This window comes from Apodemus sylvaticus, chromosome 7, assembly GCF_947179515.1.
Source record: "Apodemus sylvaticus chromosome 7, mApoSyl1.1, whole genome shotgun sequence".
NCBI lineage: Eukaryota > Metazoa > Chordata > Mammalia > Rodentia > Muridae > Apodemus > Apodemus sylvaticus.
Window position 1 is genome coordinate 72,641,723 of NC_067478.1, and position 20,198 is coordinate 72,661,920.

Below are 20,198 nucleotides of genomic sequence, written 5' to 3' on the forward strand. Positions count from 1 at the left end.
CTGCCTGTCTCTGCCTCCCAAGTGCTGGAATTAAAGGCGTACACCATCACTGCCCGGCAAGAATCTTTTTTTTTAATTAATAAAATTTTGTTTATTTTTATGTATATGGTGATTGGGCCTGTATGTGTGCTCAAGAACCACATGCATCCAGTGATACCCGCTCCCCCCCCACCCCCAGGCCAGAATGCAGCATCAGATCACCAGAACTGGAGTGGTAGAAGGTTGCTGAACTGGGCATGTGGGTGCTGAGAATTGAACCAAGGATCTCTAGAAGAACAGCCAGTGTTCTTAACTGCTGCGCCACCTTTGCTGCCCAGCTCCTAAACATCTGAAACAAAGAATCATGTTAAAGAGCTAGGACTTGGGCTGAAGACATGGCTCAGTGGCTAAGAGTGCTTAAGGACCAGAGAGTGGATCCCAGGACTCACATAAATGCTGGAAACAGCCCCGTGCAGACCTGTAACCCCGTGCAGCACTGAAGGAAGTGGACCCAGGAAGATCACAGGAACTTGCTGGCTAACTCATTAAGCAAACAACAACAACAACAAACAAAAAACCCAAACCACTAGTGTACACACGACTTCCACCTGCCCACACGCATACACAAACCATATACAAGTCTGATCTTTGAGAAAAAAATGAGAACTATTGAAGCTTACAGAGAAAGTGCTTTTGATTTTTAGCGTGTTCTGCCTGGCAGGCATTCCCTTTGCCAGGCCCATGGTGCTGCTGTACCAATTTACAGGGACCGGACTGCAGCCAAAAGCACATTACAAAGTGGTTTACAACAGTTCTCTTCCTAAAGCCCAACAAATGCACCTTCTACACTTATGGTACAAAACTGCCTCGTTAGCTCCTCATACTTGGTCAGAAGCTGTGTTCTGAAGCCTCTGCTGAGGTCCAGTATCCCAGAGCAGCCTCTTACCCAGATGCAGCCAGATCACTGCTCTCCTTGGAGCCATCTTCATCTGCAAACAGGGGCGGCAGGGCAGAACTGGCCAGCAAGCTTTCCATCTCCCTGCGAGGAAGAGATAATCATAAAAAAAATTAATGGCTTAATTACTTCTGGTTCAAGCTCCACTAATTTAAGGGCCTGCCTTTCTTAGCTTTATTACATTAGCAACAGAAGAGAAACTGACCTAAATGTTTGATTTCCTGACTTGAACACATCAATTTAAACTCTGTGTTAAAGGGCTTTTAACTATGGTCTTTATCAACTAACCAGATGAAAAACAAGTTGGGGGCTATGAATACGGCTTAGGGTAGGTAAGGGCCGCAACGTGTAAGCCTGAAGCCCAGCTTAACCCTCCACACTCACGTACGAAGCTTAGTCTGGCCCTGCAGCATATTTATAAACCCAGTGCTGGGGGAGAGGGACAGACTGGAGAGTCACTGGGAATTACTGGTAGCCATACTAGCGGACACAGTGAGCTCCAGGGTCAGTGAGCAGCCCTGTCTTAAGGGGATTCATTAGAAACTGTTAGACTAGGCCACTGATGGTCTTCTCTGCATGCACAGGTATGTGTACATGCACATACATGAGAATACACCACACATACATATACTACACATACATACAAATAAATGTAAACAAGCACAGGTTTAATAAGCACGGCATACTTTGGAAAATCTTTTATTCATCCTCTAAAGTGTTCTTTTTGTTCCCATTCTTTTTCTTCTTTTTTTTTAATTGGATATTTTCTTTATTTACATTGCAAATGTTTTCCCCTTTCTAGGTCTCCCCTAGAGAACCCCTTGGAACCCCCTATCCATCCCCTCCCCTCCACTGCCTTCTTCCTTCCCTGGCATTCCCCTACACTGGGTCACAGAACACTCTCAGGCCCAAGGGCCCCTCCTCTCACTGATGTCCAACAAGGCCATACTCTGCCACATATTCAGCTGGAGACACAGGTCCCTCCATGTGTTTTCTCTGGTTGGTGGTCCAGTCCCCTGGAGTTTAGGGGTGTGTGTCTCTGGCCTGTTGACACTGTTGTTCCTTCCATGGGGCTGCAAACCCTCTCAGCTCCTTCAGTCCCTTCTCCAATCCTCCATTGGAGGCCCCATGCTCAGTCCAATGGTTGGCTGTGAGCATCTGCCTCTGTATTTGTCAGACTCTGGTAGAGCCTCTCAGGAGACAGCTATATCAGGCTCCTGCCAGCAAGCACTTCCCGGCATTTGCAATAGTGTCAGGGTTTGATGGCTGTATATGGGATGGATCCCCAGGGGGGGCAGTCTCTGGATGGCCTTTCCTTCCATCTCTGCTCCACACTTTGTCTCCATATCTCCTCCTGAAAGTATTTCGTTCACCTTTCTAAGAAGCACTGAAGCATCTGTATTTTGGTCTCTTCTTTCTTCTTGGGGCTTCATATGATCTGTGTCTCTAAAGTGTTCTTTAAGAAAGTAAAGCAACTTTAACTTTGTGTGCATTGCATGTGAGTGCAGTTGTGTGTATTTATGTGTGGAGGTCAGAGGCTGTTCTTCCACTGTGAGGTCTGTGCAACAAGTATTTTTATCCATTTCCCCATCTCCCCAGGCCTTTAAAAGTATTCCTTTCCTGTAGAGATTTTGAGGTGGAGTGACCTGGAAGGGCTGCAATCTTGAGCAAGATTTAACTAACCACTTTAAGCTAAGGTTTCACCATTGTAGACACAGACAAAAGTGCTGACTTAACTTACACAACTTAACTGACTCAACAGGCTAAGACAGCAAGCTTCTGGAGCAGTACTATCTGCAGTATTGTTATTACAACATTACCAGCTCTTAGTCCCTCACGAATCACGCCTGGATTACATGGCAACAAACTGAGCCCTTCAAAAAGGAAATAGTGCAAAGGAAGTAGAGGACGGAAGGCATGCACACTGATGTGGTTCTGAGTCAGAGAAAGCACACTTCCAGGTCAGCCTCGCACCACTGCCATAACCGCAGCACCAGCAGCATGCACCTGCGAACAGCAAACTGCTCGGCCTAATCGAAGAAAACACATAAATCACAGGAACCCGAGGTTATGGGACTGCAAGGATAAAAGGACAAAGTGACAAAGAGAGTAATTTCATTTAGCATATCTCTACAGAGAAGGATTTTTCCCTTTCAAGGTTTACCACCAAGGGCTTCACCCCATACAGTTAAAAGCAGCAGCAGCCAATTCATCACGAAAGTGATATTCACACAAAACATTCAATAGTGACCCCAAACATCAGCCACTTAAGCGGAACTGCAAAGCACTCAAGAGAGAAGGCGGCAATCAGTGGGTGGATTGAGATGGGAACCATGAATTTCACTGAGGAGGCCCTCCGCAGGCTCAGTGCTGCTTGGGAGGGGCTTTGGGGAGGGGCTTTCAAAGGCCAGCACAGCAGCCAGAGTGAGTCAGTGTTCATCCTGGGGGAGGGGGCATTCAGGGGGAAACAGGAAGTAACTGCAGGTGATGGCGGCTCACATTTACAATGCTGCTCAATGGAGTGGTTTAATTCCCAAATACTAAAACTGACGCTTTGTTTCTTGTTCTTAGATAATTTCACTTCTAAATTTATTATTTAGCAGGCCAAGATCCTGAATGTGACCAAAAAAGCTTCTCTGTATTTATCTTAGGAACTACAGCACAGAGAGAGCCTGGAAGGCAGAGGAAGGCGCTCATGCCATGTGCAGGAAGGAAGGCTTGAGGCCATTTTCAGTTTCTTTCAGACAAGGTATTGACAGTGGGATGGCTCTAACAAATACCGCAGGATTCCACTTGTCTTCTAGAATGAAATATACTTATATTTTAATTCCTATTATTTGAGACCAGATGAGAACATGGGCTTTCAAGGTTACCAACCCAGTGTTAATGTTCATTAGACTTGGTTCCTTCCCCACAAAAAGGGAGTTCGATACCATAGTCTAACAGTTATACAGCCTCCAGCCTAAAAAGGACTTGGTCAATTTATTTCTAAAAGTGTCCCTAGAAGTCACTGGCCTTTCAAGAACCTCAGAACTGGGCATCTGAAACTTCTTGGCACTGCTCCCACATTCTTAAAGGGATATATTATTTGGCAGAGAACAAACTTTTTTTTTTCCTCACTATGTCAACATGGCCTTAAGAGTGTTCTCCAAATATCTTAGTCAGTTCTTGAAATGTAGGGAGACAGCTGGATAACACAGCCTTAACAACATATAAACAGACCACATAAACAAAGGAAGTTCAGAGAACACAGTTTCCATGCCCCCGCCCCCACCCCACACTCTCTTAAGTTTGTGTTACTCAACCCACATGGCTTCAGATACATTTTCTCAGTGTCACTGAGCAGTCAGGCCCCTAAGAAATGAGTAATAAAGTGGGTGGAAGATAAAGGGGCCAAGATCAACAAAAGAAGGAAATGAAGAAGAGGCCAGTGAAAACCAGAGGCCTCTAAAGTAGTTCAGTAAGTTGGAAAGTATAATGATTCTCAGGACTATGGCTTGGGTCCCATGGGAATGAGCTTTCATCTGGGCCATGATGGGGTGATCCAAACTGAATCATGGCTACTAAGCCACCGAATGCCAAAAGTCCTCCAACTGCATCATCTGGGTCTGATAAAGTATCAGTACAGAGGTCACAGTGAACTTTACAATCCCATGCAAGGCATTTAAGACATTTAATGAATGCTACTCTAGTAGGAGAAAAAAATGTGTACAAAGGCAAAGCAAAATACACAAATTTGCTTCTCTGCTGCAGTTTACATAAATATCATGCAATATACTTCCTGGCAGAGGGACCTACCCAAGTTTTCTGGCTATAGTCCTAAAAAAAAAAATCCTATGATTTTGAGGCTTATGCTTTGAACTGAGTTTGCACCTTAGCTTTGGAAGCCCCCGAATTCCATATAACACTAACTATTCACTTAGCCAAGAGCCAATTTAAGATATCTTAATAACTGATATAAGTTATAATTAAAAATAATTATATTAATCATACTAACCATTTTCTCTGTGTAACAGGCTGGGTTACCAAGTCATAATGGGAGCATGGTTTTGGGCTATCTGGAGAGATGGCCCAGTGGATACTTTCCCTACCAAGAGTGAGAATATATATACAAAGCTGGCAGGTGTGGCAGCTGCCTGGAATCCCAGCACTTGGAAGGCTGAGACGGGATTCCTGGAGCAAGTTGGTTAAGACAAGCTGAATCAGGAAGATCTGGGTTCAACTGAGAGACTGTCTCAAAACAAAATAAGGAGAGCAAGTCACCTAAAATCAACTTCAGACTTCTACATGCATGTATACTCGTGTGCACTTGACATACTTGCAAACATGCACATATTCAACAAATAATAGCAAGAGGAATGTGACTTTTGTTAATATAGGGCAACAAAAAAAGGAAATTGGGTGATGTTTAAAAAATATTCCTTGGACCAAGGAGTGCTTGACAAGCAGCTCTGATGACTTGGGTTTAATTCTAGAACCCATGGCAAAAGAGAGAACCAATCTTTGGGAGCTGTTTTCTGACCTCCACCTGCAAGCTCTGCAACATGGGCACTGGCTGGGCAAAAGTGTCTTTGTGTAAGCCTGATGGCTCGAGTTAGATCGCCACAACCCACAGACAGCCAGATTCACAGACGTCGGCTGTGATCTTAACATTCCTACAGGAAGACCAGAGGTCGAGGCACAACTCCCTGGAAGCTTATGGGAGTATACATGCCAGGAGCATGCGGGGGACAGAAACAGTGACTGCCTCACTAGATGGAAGGAGAAAACTTCAAAAGTTGTCTGCTGACCTTTACATGAGTTCTGTGACACCCACATCCTGTATACCCACATCCACACCCTTCACCCTTCCTACAAAATAATAACAAATACTATAAAAAAGGAAAAAAACTCAACTTACAAACTCAACTTACAAAGAAAACCACTTTAAATATAAAGATCCACATACAATAGAAAGGGATAGAGAAAGAAATGCCATATTAAAAGTATGCAGAAATAACTAATAATTCTAGATTAAAAACTTTTCCTTTGCAAAAGAAAATGTCAAAGGAATGAAAAGTAGGTTTCAAATTGGGAGAAATATTTGTAAAAATCATATCTAATGAAAGAACAATTTAAAAACGGACCAAAAACTGCAAAATAGAACCTTATTGAAGAAGATATACAGATGTCAAATAAGTATATATGATGTTCAACATCACATGCCATTAAGTAATTGTAAACTGAAACTACTATCTATTAGATGGCCATAATCCAAAATACCAACTGCACTAAGTGCTGGCAAGGACATGGAGCAATGACAATCTCCACTGCTGATGGGAATGCAGAATGGTAAATTCTGTGGAAGAAGCTTAAGTTTCCTCCAAGAGTAAGTGTGCTCTTACTGTGTAATTCTGAATTCATGCTCTTAGGTATTTGGCTAATTGAGTTAAAAACTATGTCCATATAAAACCTGCTAGACATGGGTATTTATAGTAGTTTTATTCATATCTGCCAAACCCGGATATAATAAAATTGTCTTTCAGTTGGTGAATAAAGTGTGGTATTAACTAGATAATAGCATGTTATTCAATAATATAAAGAATGAGCTAGCAAGCCATGGCAAGGCACAGAGAAACAATACATATTACTAAGTAAAAGATATCAATATGAAAAGTAATATTGCATGAGTTTACTAATTTGATATCCTACAGAGTAAAAATAACTTGTTGTTGCTAGGCTATGGGGTACACTGAATGTGGAGCTTTTTAGTGAACTGAAACTATCCTGTAGGATAATTCAGCAAGGGACAGATATCATACGTCTGTCAAACCCGTGCATGTATATCACCAAGAGTAAACCTTGGTGTGAATTATAGTGACGTGCCAATTCTATACTGATTACAACAGATGTGCCATTGTGGCCAGGATGTAGACAGTGGGGTCAGCTGTAGGGTGAATAGGAATGGTGAATACATAGAATTCTATTTGCCTCATTTTTTCCTGCGGGCCTAAAGCTACTTAAAAAATAGAGTTCATTCATTTAAAAATTACTGTATTAGATTTTTAGCAATTATATAACTTACATGTTTTTTTGTGCACATAACCAGGTGGGCGTAAACACATTGACTTTGCTATGCCTACACATTTAAGTGGAGGAAGTAGAAGTATGAAGGCTTACTACAGCATCATCCACTAGCTGCGAACATTTAGCTAAGAACATTCTGTAGGCTGTAGGCATTAATCAGTATGTTTTCCAGTGGGGATAAGAACACTGCTAATCTGACTTGGATGAACTTGGGCTTTAGTTAAATAAAACTGAGAAAAGAATTCTTTTGCTGTAGGTTTTTAAATGGGACAAGAAGAGAAAAGATGAGAACGGGTAATCTGCGAGGGCTGGGGCAGGGAGAGGCAATCAGTATACAAAGTCCTGAAAGGAGGCCAGAGAGCTGAGCATCCTCAGCCTTGGACCTCAGTCCTGCAGAACTGCCTCAGTGAAAAAGAAATAAGATGAAAAAAAGAGTGAGATGGTCCAGTTAGGTGCTGGGCATGTGGCTAATCCCAGCCCTTGAGAGACTGAGGCAAGAGGACCATAACTGAGTCAGCCCAACCCAAACCCAAACCCAACCAACCAAATCAACCAACAAAACCTGGGCTGTGGTATGAGTGCTAGGAATTGTTCTCTGCACAACAAGTGCTCTAACCACCCAGGTTCAATTCCTAGCACTCATGCCACAGCTCATGATATTTATAATTCCAATCCCAGTGAATATGATGATGCCATCTTTTGGCCTCTGTGGCACCAGGCACATACATGTGGTGAACAGACATAGATTCAGGCAAAACATTCATAAACATTAAAATAAAACAGCAACAGTACTCCAAACAGAGATTGGTGTGATGGCTGATGGTTTTAAACATTGGAATTGGGAGGTGGTAGCTGTAGGATCAATAGTTTTGGGCCAACCCCAGCTATATAGTGAGTCTGAGGCTAGCCTGTCAGACACAGTGAGATCTTGTCTCAAAGAATTCAAAAACTAAAGCAGAGAGATGGACATAAGGAAGTACTTGGCTAGAGGCTGGCAGAGCATGTAGAATCAGGGTTCTTTATTTCTAGAATTTCAGCTCAGGCTCCCATGACCATTATTGATTTTAAAAATGATGGCAGTCTAGCCTAAGAATGACATAGTGGAAAACCAAATCTTCATTTATTCATTCATTCAGCAAACCCCCATGGGCTACCTACCATGCTAGGCTTTTCTATACACTGGGGATGTGATAAGATGATCTCAATAGGCAAAAATCCCAACCCTTTTGGAATTCACTGGGGCAGACAGACCAAAAGTCCTGAGTAAGGTGAATGATGCCATAGAGTGAGGTTTAGGGGCTCAAGGGGCAGGGAGGATTTTATAGGCAGAGGCTAAGAAACCTGCAGTGTGGTTTCCTTTGGGGGAAACGGTGTGTCCGTATGTGAAGGAAGAGCAGGCCCAGCTGATGGACCCCTAGTGTGAAGGGGCTTGCCCAGTGCGGCTGAAGGAGCAAGGGGCAGTCGGGCTGGACAAACCAGAGGCAAAAGCAGGAGTTTGAGAGTAAACCTCAGCACTAAGATTTGAAGGTTACATTAAGGGTTTGGCTTAAGTCCTAGAAAGGAAACTACTAAAAGTAAATAAGGCATGAGAGCTAATATTTTTATGGGGTCATTCTGGCTGTGGGCAGGCAGAGAGGGAAATGGGTAGAGACCATGAAGGAGGCTTCTGCAAGGAACTGGAAAGGTAATAGAGGCTTAGTAGCCTCTATCGTGAGTAGTAGGTGTGAAGTAGTTAGATTCTTGATATATTGAAGGTGGAGCCAGCCTGGAAGTTTAAAACAAACCAAATACAATTAGGAATAAATCTGTGAACTGTGCCCTGTATATACATTAACCATGGTCTATTGATCTGATTAATAATAAAGGGCAGGCTGTACTGAAAATATACTTTTTTTGAACACAGATATTTTGTTACAGGAGAAATAACTCAGCTGCCATACATTGCCTGTAGCTGATACATTTCCAACAATAAGCCCATGTTCCTTCTATTCACCATGGATCAAGATTGTATTTGCTGTCAATAGTGAGCAGCTAGCTGTGTTTTACGGCATTTTAAGTAGTCTCTCAGTCTCTCTCAGTCTCTGTCTCTGTCTCTCTCTGTCTCTCTCTCTGTCTCTCTCTCTCTCTCTCTCTTGGGCTAGAGATGTTCTTCAAAACCAAGAAAGGAAAAAAAGAGGCCAAGCCAGGTGGTGGTGGCGCACGCCTGTAATCCCAGCACTTGGGAGGCAGAGGCAGGCGGATTTCTGAGTTCAAGGCCAGCCTGGTCTACAGAGTGAGTTCCAGGATAGCCAGGGCTACACAGAGAAACCCTGTCTCGAAAAACAAAAAAAAAAAAACAACAACAACAAAAACAAACAAACAAACAAAAAAAAGAGGCCAGAGTTAGAAACAAACATAAATCTGCCTTCTTGTTAAGGATGTTTATGAAGTAATAGTTTTGTCAATATAGGAATCTAATAATGAAAAGAAATCCCACCCCAGTTTCTTTCTAGACAGGTAAATCCCTTACATGAACATATTTGCCCCTAGGTGGAACTCTTATTATTATGAAACAAATGTACCGTATGAAACAATGTGTGGGGAAGGAAAAAGTCCCCACAAGTTAAGAAGCAGTGTTTGTTTCAGTGATAACAGGAAAAATAAAAACACCACTTTCTTCTGCCAAAGCAAAACTTGTCATTTTACAACAGGGTAATTGTCTTGGAGTTTATGGTCCATTTGTTTGGCTGTTTTATGGTATCTGTTGGTTTTAAACTGCCCTTCCTACACAGCTTACCTAAGCACTGCTTTTACTAGCAGTAAACAAGGAAGTAAATGTCCAAGACCAACTCGGACCAATAGTAATTCAATAAAATTTGGCTTCACTTTCTCTGTTTGGAGTATCTTCTTTATTTCCTGTATACTACAGCAGTAAAAAGGTGGGTGTCAGGGTCTGGGATGTAGTTCAGCTGATACAGTGCTTAGCTAGCATTCGAGGAGTCCTGGTTCTGAACTTAACCCTACACAAACATGGTGGTATATGAATGTAAGCTTAGCACTGGGGAGGTGGAGGCAGGCAGATTAGAAAATCAAGGACACTCTTGACTTTAAACACCCCGAGTTCAAGGCCAATGAAAGTTCAAACAAACACTATCTTAAAACAAAAAATTAAGCTGGACAGTTGTGCACACCTTTAACCCCAGCACTGGAATTTGAATGGTGAGTTTGAGGCCAGCCTACTCTAGTGAGTGAGTTCTAAGACATGCAGAGCTACACAAAGAGACCCTGTCTCAAAACAAAAACAAAAACAAAAATGCAAACAAAAACAAACAAAACAAAGGGAAAAGGGGATGTTGGGATAACTATATTCCCTACAGGATACCATGTGATATTTTATTCTCTCTCTCATATATATAAACATACTCCTACCTCTCTCTGCCTCCTTTCACTGTAGTAGGGTAAATAAACCCAGGGCCTCAGCAATGCTAGGCAAATTCTCTGTTCTAATATTGGACCACATCTAATCAAACATTTATATATGATATTTTAAAAGAGCAAACCTCCTTTTAATTACACAAAGCACAAAAATAAAAACATTTTTATATGGTGAAAATATGTGTATTTTGCACTCTCTTCTTGGTAACTATTTTTTCTTATTAATTTGTATTTTATGTGCATTTTTATTTGTGTGGGGCCTGCTGGTATTTGTGTACCAGGTATGTGCAGTGCCAACAGAGGGCACAGGATTCTCTAGAAGTGGAGTTACAGATGTTTGAGCTGTCATGCAGTTGCTGGGAATCAAATCTGGGACCTCTAGAAGAGCAGCAGCAAGTGCTTAAACCTCTGAGTCATCTTTTCAGTCTCTCTTCTTGGTGGTTCTTAAGGAAGGTTTATCAGAATCAGGGAATTTAAAATTAGCATGGTAGCACACATCTATGACTCTAGCATTTAGAAAGCAGAGGCAGGAGAATGACTGACATAGTGAGTTTGAGGTCAGCATATACAGCGAGACTTCATTTAAAACAGGAGGGCGCATTTATAATTATCAAGCGGGAACATAATGAGATTTCTAAAAGCTTTAAACACTGTTGTAGTTTACTATATGTCACTGTGTTTGGTAATATGGTTGGGTTGGGGACACATCCCACCGTGAAAAGTTCATGTGCTGAAGGACTTGGTTTGCAGCTTGCAGTACTAGTGGAGGAGGGAGTGCTGGGAGGGGAGGCCTACACAGTGAGGACATACCCTGGGGAAGCAGCTCCTCTTCCGTCCAGGTCCTCCTTGTCCTCCTTCCCTGTTTTCCTTCCTCCCAGCTGCTCTGAGGTGAGCAGCTCTGCTTTACTTCTGTTCTCCACCATTAAACCCAGCTTGTCTCAGCCCCACGGAGCTAAGGTGACCATGGCTTGATCCTCCAAAACCACAAGCCAAAAAAAGAAGGTTTTACTTTACATACTCGGTCAACAGAAGACTAACACACACTGCAGAAATAGAAAAAACAAAACAATAAACTCGTGTGTTTTTATAGTTATACTTCATAATTTGGAGACAGGCAAACAGCTAAAAAGTATGTGGAAAGGTGGTAGAGGCCAATATATGTAAATCTCTATTTTAGCATAACTGATGATACAAAGATACAGGTGACTTCGGCGACTGAGGTAAACATCTGAGGCAACCTTTAATAATCACAGTGCACTTAAACTGATGCGCAGAGAGCTGAAGGAGACAGACAACAGCTGAGCTCACTAACTGACAAATAACAGCCTGGAGCACTTAACTCTTGAGAAATCCATCTTCATGCTAAGGCAGGTAGCATCAAAACAGTATGGTTCAGGGCTAGGGTCTTAGGAAGGCAACATACAAAACAGCAGAAGCAATACAGGTCCCAGCTAAATGTTAGGTTCTAGGGCAAAGGTGCTGGCAGGTGCAGGGAGCACACCCTCTCTCGGCAATCTTACCCACCTCTGCCAGCTCAGTTCTGCAGCTGTGAAACAACTGAAAGGCAGGAAATTCTAAATCTTTACTCCTTCAAAAGCCGGTGCGGGGCTACAGCTGATAGACTGTCCTGCTTGTAGAACCTTCCAGTGCTTCATAAACAGGGAAGGGGCGCCTATGCCCGCCATCCCAGCACTTGGGAAGAAGCGGCACCATGAGCAGAAGTTGAGGTCGTAAACCAAAGAGGCTGCATAGTGGGGTTTGAGGACAGCCTGGGATACATGTTGCCCCCACACCAGCAACAATTACAATAACAGCAACAGCAACAAAACCAACAACCTAAAAATAGTACAGAGGACACTGGGTAGTTCAGATTTCTCAGCCAAAAGATAAACTTATCAACAAGGAGGCAACATTACTGTCTTTACTACCACTACAATGAAAAGGTTCTTTAAAAACTAACAGGCGACGTGCTTACTAGCTTAAACAGATGAATGAAATGCCCTCAAATATTTTTATCGTATTTTGCTTTTAAAGTCTAAAGAAGACAAGTTACTAAAAAGCCAAAAATTCAAGTCTGGTTTATTGCCAAAGAAGTCTTTGTGATAGATGTCTAGGCTGTCTTCAGCCATCTCTCTTGAACTAAGCTGACAGAGCAGTGAGAAGCAGACCTGTTTAGCAGGGAAAGTATGAGCTCTGTTTATAAGTCATGTTTCATATTAAAAAAAAAATCCCCCAAAGGTTCTATACTCAATTAAAAAATAAGTTAAAATTTATACTTTGAAAGGTTTGCATTTGGTATTATAAAAACTAATGCTTTATATTATAGGAGATCAAAAAAGTGAAGTTCATTTTCTTGGTGGGTAATTAACAAGGGGAGGGAATATTGTGACTTTTTATTCCTTCTCCATTATCTAGCAACAGAAGAAGACATTTCTCTTATTAATTAAAAATATGATTGACTCAAATTATAAGCTATTAAGTCTCCCAATAAAGTACATGAAAATATACTGAAATTATCATATTAAACCCCATGTAACTGTGGAAAACAGACCATGGCAAGAAGTTTTCACATTTCCTAAAAAAAGTTAACTTTGGAAATTTTAATACAGCTGACCTTAATACACACACATTCATATTTCAGTAGTAGGAAATGTAATACTGGGCTGGAGGGATGGCTCCGGTTTAGGGTGTCTGTGGGCCTTGCAGAAATCCTGGGTTTAGCTCCTAATAGCCCCAAGGTTTAGACACATAGCTGAGCAAGGGTGAGGTCAGCTCACCTTGGCAGGAACAGTCTTCGGGCTATGGTGGAGGTAGGGGTGGAAGCTCTGGTGGCCAGTTTCTGCACATACTCTCAACAGTAGTGCACGGACAGAAGGCTTTGCCATCATCCCCTAGATGAGGCTCTGGTCTTTGATATGGCTATGCCCAATCTCAGCAACATACATTCACCTAGGACTGCATTCACACAGAAGATCCTCCACGCCCCACAAATTCTGTTGCTTTGAAAGCAGCATAGGGGAAGAAGAGTCCATCTGCTCCCACAATTCCTGGTCACAGTCCACCACCATGGGCTGAAGGAAGGCAGGGAATCCACATAGCATAGCATCCACAGTACAGAAGAGAAAGACTAAACACAGGGATCCTCACAAGCTTCCTATGCTCAGCTGGTGTCCCTCACCCTCCCACAGTCCAAGGCCTAGCCAATTAAATGGTGCAGTCCAAATTCATGGTGGGTCTTCCTACCTCATTTAACAATCAAGAGAACTTCCCACAGACATGCCCAAAGGCCAACCTGATGTAGATAATTCTTCATTAAGACTCTCTTCTCTGCCAGGTGTGGTGGCACATGTTTTTAATCCCAACACTTAGGAGGTAGCAGGTGGATATCTATGAGTTCAAAGCTAGCCTGGTCTACAACTGTGAAGAGAGATTCTGTCTCAAGAAAAAAGAATGTCCTCCCAGGTGACTCTAGGTTGTGTCAAGTAGAGAGAGAGGGGGGGGAGGGAGGGAGGGAAGGAGAGGAGAATGTATATACTTAACCCTTCCAAAATGTATGAGTGCCAGTTGGGGTGACACATACCTTTACACCTCAAAACTCAGGAGGCAGAGGCAGGCTGATCTCTACAAATTTGAAACCAGCCTGGTCTACACTGTAAGTTCCAAGCCAGCCAGGGCCACACAGAGTGAGCCTGTCTGAAAAAACAGAACAAGAATACTTATGGCAGCTTTATTAATAATGACCTCAAATACCAACAATATCAGGGATCAATTATATCTTTTTCTTTTTATTTATTCTTCTCATAGTACATCCCCAGCCAGTTACCCCTCCCTCTTCTCCTCCAAGTCCCTCCCTTCTCCCCTTGTTCTACTCCTCTGTTTCCCTTCAGAAAAGAGCAGGCCTCCCAGGGGTATCAACCAAACAAATACATTATATTCTCACAATGAAAACAAGAATATTGTAAGTATGAAACTATCACATCCAACATAGATGAATTTTAAAGACTTAACAATGAATAAAAGAAAACTAGCCAGTGCTTGGGAAGCTGAGGCAGAATTATCAGTTTGAAGACAGTCTGAGCCACACAGCAAATTCCTGGTTAGTTGAGCCACACAATACAAAAATCCAAAGGAGTCAGGATAGTAAACATTTATGTGCATGATTTTCAGGAGCAATTAACCCTATGGTGACAGAAACCTGAATAGCAGTCGTTTGATGCAGGGAGAGAGAGGGGCTGCTGACGGGAGGGGGTGCCTCAGAGAGCTGGAATATTTACAGGTGTCTATTGTTTGTGAAAAAACTCGCTGATCTTATACAGTTAGCTTGTACAACTCACTCTGTAGACCAGGCTGGCCTCAAACTCAGAAATCCATCTACCTCTGCCTCCCAAGTGCAGGGGGCCACCACGCCCAGCTAGTTTGTACATTTTTGTACCAAAAAAGTGAGAAGACATCAGAGAAACACTGATTTAGATTAGCAGTTTAGGACAAAGATTTACAAAGGACAGGAGCCACTCCAACCCCAAGGCTTACCCCATCCTGACTCTATTCACTGATTATCCAGCTTCTGAGTAGCTCCTGCAGTCAGACAGTGTTGCTCTTCTGCAATGAATTCCAAATCTATCCCTAAGAGGCTTCTGCCCACAGGTTCTCATTCCATTGAGGGAGGAAGTAGGTAGACAGATCTGCCGTGTTCCCTATTCTAAATAGAACTTTTCCATGGCCCCAGACCTAGCTGACCAGTGCTGAGATTCCTTCAGCTGGAAACATTCTAAGCTTTAGTATTCCAGTTTTTGTTTATTCACCCTTCTCTCTACACCTCACTGAACTTTAGTGTTTTAAAGTTTTGTTTCAATCTGAGTAGATAATCAGCTTGTAGAAATTTTATTCAAAATAGAAATTTAAAATGTGTGTCAGCTGGGCAATGGTGGCACTCCCAGCACTTGGGAGGCAGAGGCAGGCGGATTTCTGAGTTCGAGGCTAGCATGGTCTACAGAGTGAGTTCCAGGCCAGCCAGGGCTATACAGAGAAACCCTGTCTCAAAAAACAAAACAAAACAAAACACATAAAAAAATGTGTGTCAGTATCTGTAGCTGGCTATACTACGCCTGTGCATTCACAGGAGCAGGCGAGTACCCCACTGCTGAGCACATTAGATGTGAGTCTTCAAGGTGCAGCTCAGACCAGGATGAGAATGGCGTTTCTTACACAAAAGGTAAGTTGATAAGTTGGTGGCAATTTTTTTGACCTAGACATTTATATTTTTCCTTTATTTTTTATTTTTATTTATATTAATTATTCCATTCATTTATATCTCAAATGATATCCCACTTCCCCAAGACCCCCCCATCCCCAAACCTCCCTCTCCTCCCTCCCCTTTGCCTCTATGAGGGTGCTTGACCACCCACCCTCCAGCATCCCCCTACACTGGGGCATCAAACCCCCACAGGACCCAGGGCCCCCCCTCCCACTGCTGTCCAACAAGGCCGTCCTCTGCTGCCTGTGTATCTGGAGCCATGGATCCCTCCCTGGACACTCCTCGGTTGGTGAACCTAGACATTTTGAATGAAGATGAATAACTGGGAAAGTGATTATGCCTAAAGGAAGGAGCAGACACAAAAGCATTTGCTAGACCTCAAAGAGACATCTGAAAACTTAGTAGAATTGTATTTTTTAAGGAACTTAAAAGTCTTTACAAAATTAAAGTTTAGGAGATGAATATAAAGACAGAGAAAGATTTTTGATTTTAAGCATAGTCCCATGTAACACAAGCTGGCCAGGAACTCACTATCCAGCCAAGGAGACTTTGATCTTGCTAGTCTCCTCTTCCCACAGCCTCGTGCTGGGATGACAGGTACATGCCACTACTGTGCTCAGTTTACACTGTGCTGGATATGAATCCAGGCTTTGTGGGTGCTAGGGAGCACTTTACTAACTGAACCACATCCCCAGGCCCAATGTTTTGGTTTTTATTTCTTAGACTGAAACAGTAATTGAGACAAAATTAATTCAAAGTTATTGGCAACATGAATTATACAAAGTATATCTTGACTCCAAATGTAAAATGTATTCATCTCACCACTGGGGAAGTTTGGTGGCAGCATAGGAACTGAGAGAAAAAGAAAATTTGTTCTTGGCTGTACTCTGAGAGAAGGTGGTCTAAGGGGTCAGCATGCAAATGTAAGGAACTAGAGAACATGTCTGAAGACAATGGAGGCTACACATCAGACTAACCAGGGAAAGTATATACAGACAATGTAACCAGAACACGGAACTGAAGGCTACAGTGTATGTGGCTCTATGAGACTCTGATTTAGCCAAGAAAGCTGAACACAGGAGGATACCTGCTGAGTCTGCCAGCTGCCTTTTCCTGATTCCCTGAGCTACTGGCTCTTTTATTAAACTCTACCACAAGGAGTCTTACCATTTTGTGCTGTGATTTCCCATGCATCTTTGTTTTCTACAGAAGGCACTATGCGTGGTGACCAGGCTTCCTCAAGGACCTTGGCTCTCTTACTACCGTTATAACTCATCTGGCAACATGGACTACTGTTACTACTTTTCTTTCAGATGTAAACACTCTAGTTCTAAATGATCACAAAAACCAAACAAACCTTGTAGGAAAATCTTCCATTAATTCCTGTCTTCTTCCTGACCACTGCCCCTCCACTTACTTACTCGAAGGATTACTCCAGGCATCACTTCTTGTCCTTCTGAAACCTACAGTAATCCCGTTTCTACTTCTAACCTTAAGGAAAAGTCTCAGGTACTGGTACCCTCTGAAGTGTTCCTTTTGATGAACACTTGTGTGTGTGTGTGTGTGTGTATGTGTTGGCCTGTGTCTGTGGAGGCCATAGGCCAAGCCTGGGTGTGGATAGTTCATTAGGTACTGTCCATCTTTTTTTTTTTTTAAACTTATTTATTTTGGGGGGCTGGAATGATGGCTCAGTGGTTAACTGCACTTGCTGCTCTTCCAGAGGAACCAAATGTTATGTGGCCTACAACATTCTGTACCTCTAGCTGTAGGGATCCTATATGGCCTCTATAGGCACCTGCACTCATGTATACAGACACAAACAGACACAAAGAAGTAAATTACTTATTTTTATTTTATGTATATGAGTGTTTTTCCTGTATGTATATATGTGCACCATGTGCCTACATTACCCATGGTGGCCAGAGAAGGAGTCAGATCCCCTTGAAACTAGAGTTAAAGATGGTTGTGAGCTGCCACACAGGTGCCAGGAACCAAATCCTGGTCCTCTGCAAGAGCAACCAGTGCTCTTAATCCCTGAACTACTTCTCTGGCACCCCACCCCATGTGCATGATGATGTCTATTTGTGTGGTGTGTATATACATATTCATTTGTTTGAAAACTTGTCCCTCTGAGTATGATGTGGTGCACTCACATGGAGATCAGAGGACGGCCTTGGGTGTCAGTCCTCACCTCCACCTCATTTGAGTCGTGGTATCTTGATAATCACCACTGCACAAACCAAATTAGCTGGTCTACTGAGCTTCCAAGATTTCTCTGTGTCTGCCTCCCATCCTGCTGAAGGCACAAGGGAGGATGGGTGAGCACTAGCCCCCTCACCTAGCTTCATGCAGTTCTCGGGATCCAGTTTTCAGTCTCTTCCTGATGATGCTTTGAGACTGAGTCACTTCTCCAGTGCACTCTCTCTTTCCCACTCCTTTTTCAGACAGGGTCAGGGTTACTTACTAGCCTGGCACTCACCAAGAAAATTAAGTTAGTCTGGCTACCCAGTGAGCTCTAGGAATCCCGTCTTTGCATCCCAGAGCTAGGATTATACCACTGTGCCCCACTATTCACCTCCTTTTGAGATGGTGTGGATTCTGGGAATCAAGCTCAGGTCCTTATTCTTGCAAGGCAAGTACTATACCAACTGAGCTGTCTGCCCAATCCAGTGACTGCCTGATTTTTACTCTTAACTTCTCAATGGCATTTGATGTTGTAAATGACTCTTCAACTTCTTTTCCCACTACTTGCATAACTGGATGTATACTTAAATTTCCTATATACTTCTTCTATACATTTTGGTCCCTGTTATCTTTATGTATTATTTCTGCCTTTGATCTCTCTGTATGCTTTCTTAGTGACTTCTCCCTGTTCCACTGTTCAACAGCAACTTGTATTGCTGATGTCTAAACCCACTCTTTTAAATTCTGAGCCTGTATCTGCAACAGACTGTATTCTTCTGATGTATTATAGGAACTACCATGAACACACACACAAAACCGGGATCCATATTCTTTCTGTTAAGATCTGTTCCACTGCCCTTGTCCTCTAGAGGATACTTTCTTTTATTCAGGGTAAAAAGCCCAAGTGCCCTTTTCAATGCTGCCTCGCCTTTCCATCAGAACAATCCCTCACCAAGGCTCCCCAACCCCAACCCCAGCCATTGACCTTGGGTTCTCATTATTGACACATGGAAAGCCTTTCCTTGCCCTGGTTACTCTAACAGCCTCCTGTCAGTCTGACCTGTCCCTAATCTGCTTCCAAAGTATTCACTGACCATATAAAATACATATGTAATTATGAATGCCCCCCTTTGTTTAGAATCATTCCAGTGTTCAGAGTCTATCCACTGTCTTTGTGTGATCTAAAAAAAAATTTTTTTTTTTTTAAAAGATACTGGTTATTGGACTGAGGCCTCCTATGTGCTACACCTGAGCTACATTCATTCCCAGCCCTTTTTCTGGCCTATATTTTTGAGAAAGGGTCTCACCAGGTGCTGAGGCTGGCCCTGCACTCACTCGTAGCTAGCCCAGGCTAGCCCTGAGCTTGCTATCCTTCCATCCCTGCTTCCTCAGTAGCTCTGATTATGGTCCAGCTTCCTATGTGAAATTTTTACTTTTTCTTTTGAAATGTCTCTGTTTAAAAGTATAAATGCTATGCTTTTTAAAAATGTTTTAGGGGTCGGGGATTTAGCTCAGTGTTATTGCACTTACCTAGCAAGCACAAGGCCCTGGCTCCAGGAGGTGGTGGTGATGGAGGTAGGGGGAATGGGAACAAAATAAAAAATGTTTAAATCATGAATGTTTTTTCTTTTAAAGATTTATTTATTATATATAAATACACTGTAGCTATCTTCAGACATACCAGAAGAGGGCATCAGATCTCATTACAGATGGTTGTAAGCCAATATGGTTGCTGGGATTTGAACTCAGGGCCTCTGGAAGAGCAGTTGGAGCTCTTAACCAATGACCCATCTCTCCAGCCCTCCCCCTGTTTTTAAAGATTTATTTAAAACGTACATGAGTACACAACCATGAACGTTTTAAAGTATTATTTTAATATTTGCATAATTGACCAAACTTGGTTCCATAATAACTTGGTCTTATCAACTTTTAAATAATTTTAAAAAGAAAAGAAAACTAAAGGAAAGGGAATCTTGGCATGCTGAAAGAAAATTACATAAAAAGTTCAAAGCAACACATTAACAACTAAATCTTCTCTTGCTGCATTCATATCTTTGATATCCTGTATCTCTTTTTGAGTGAAATATCTCACAAATTTATCCTTGTGGGAAGTAAGATTGGGCTGGCTTACTAGTAAATATAGTAAAAAATGGCCATCCTACCAAAAGTAAACTAAGATTCAATGAACTCTCCATCAAAATTCTAGCATAATTTTTTACAGAGCTTGAAAGGACAATTCTCAACTTCATATGGAAACACAAACACCCAGGATAGCCAAAACAGTTTTGAATAATAAAAGAACTGATGGAGGTATCACTATCCCTGATTTTAACTTGTTTTTTGGAT

General features: G+C 42.3%; 1 protein-coding gene across 1 annotated transcript in view; it reads right to left on the reverse strand.

Moving 5' to 3' along the window:
* The window catches only part of Hmg20a (high mobility group 20A), a 73,121-nt gene that overhangs the window by 29,473 nt on the left and 23,450 nt on the right, over positions 1 to 20,198 (reverse strand). Inside the window, exon 2 of the mRNA XM_052188280.1 lies at positions 926 to 1,018. Within this exon, the coding sequence (XP_052044240.1) occupies positions 926 to 1,014 (89 nt within the window). The 5' untranslated portion in view covers positions 1,015 to 1,018. The remainder of the gene's footprint in view (positions 1 to 925; positions 1,019 to 20,198) is intronic.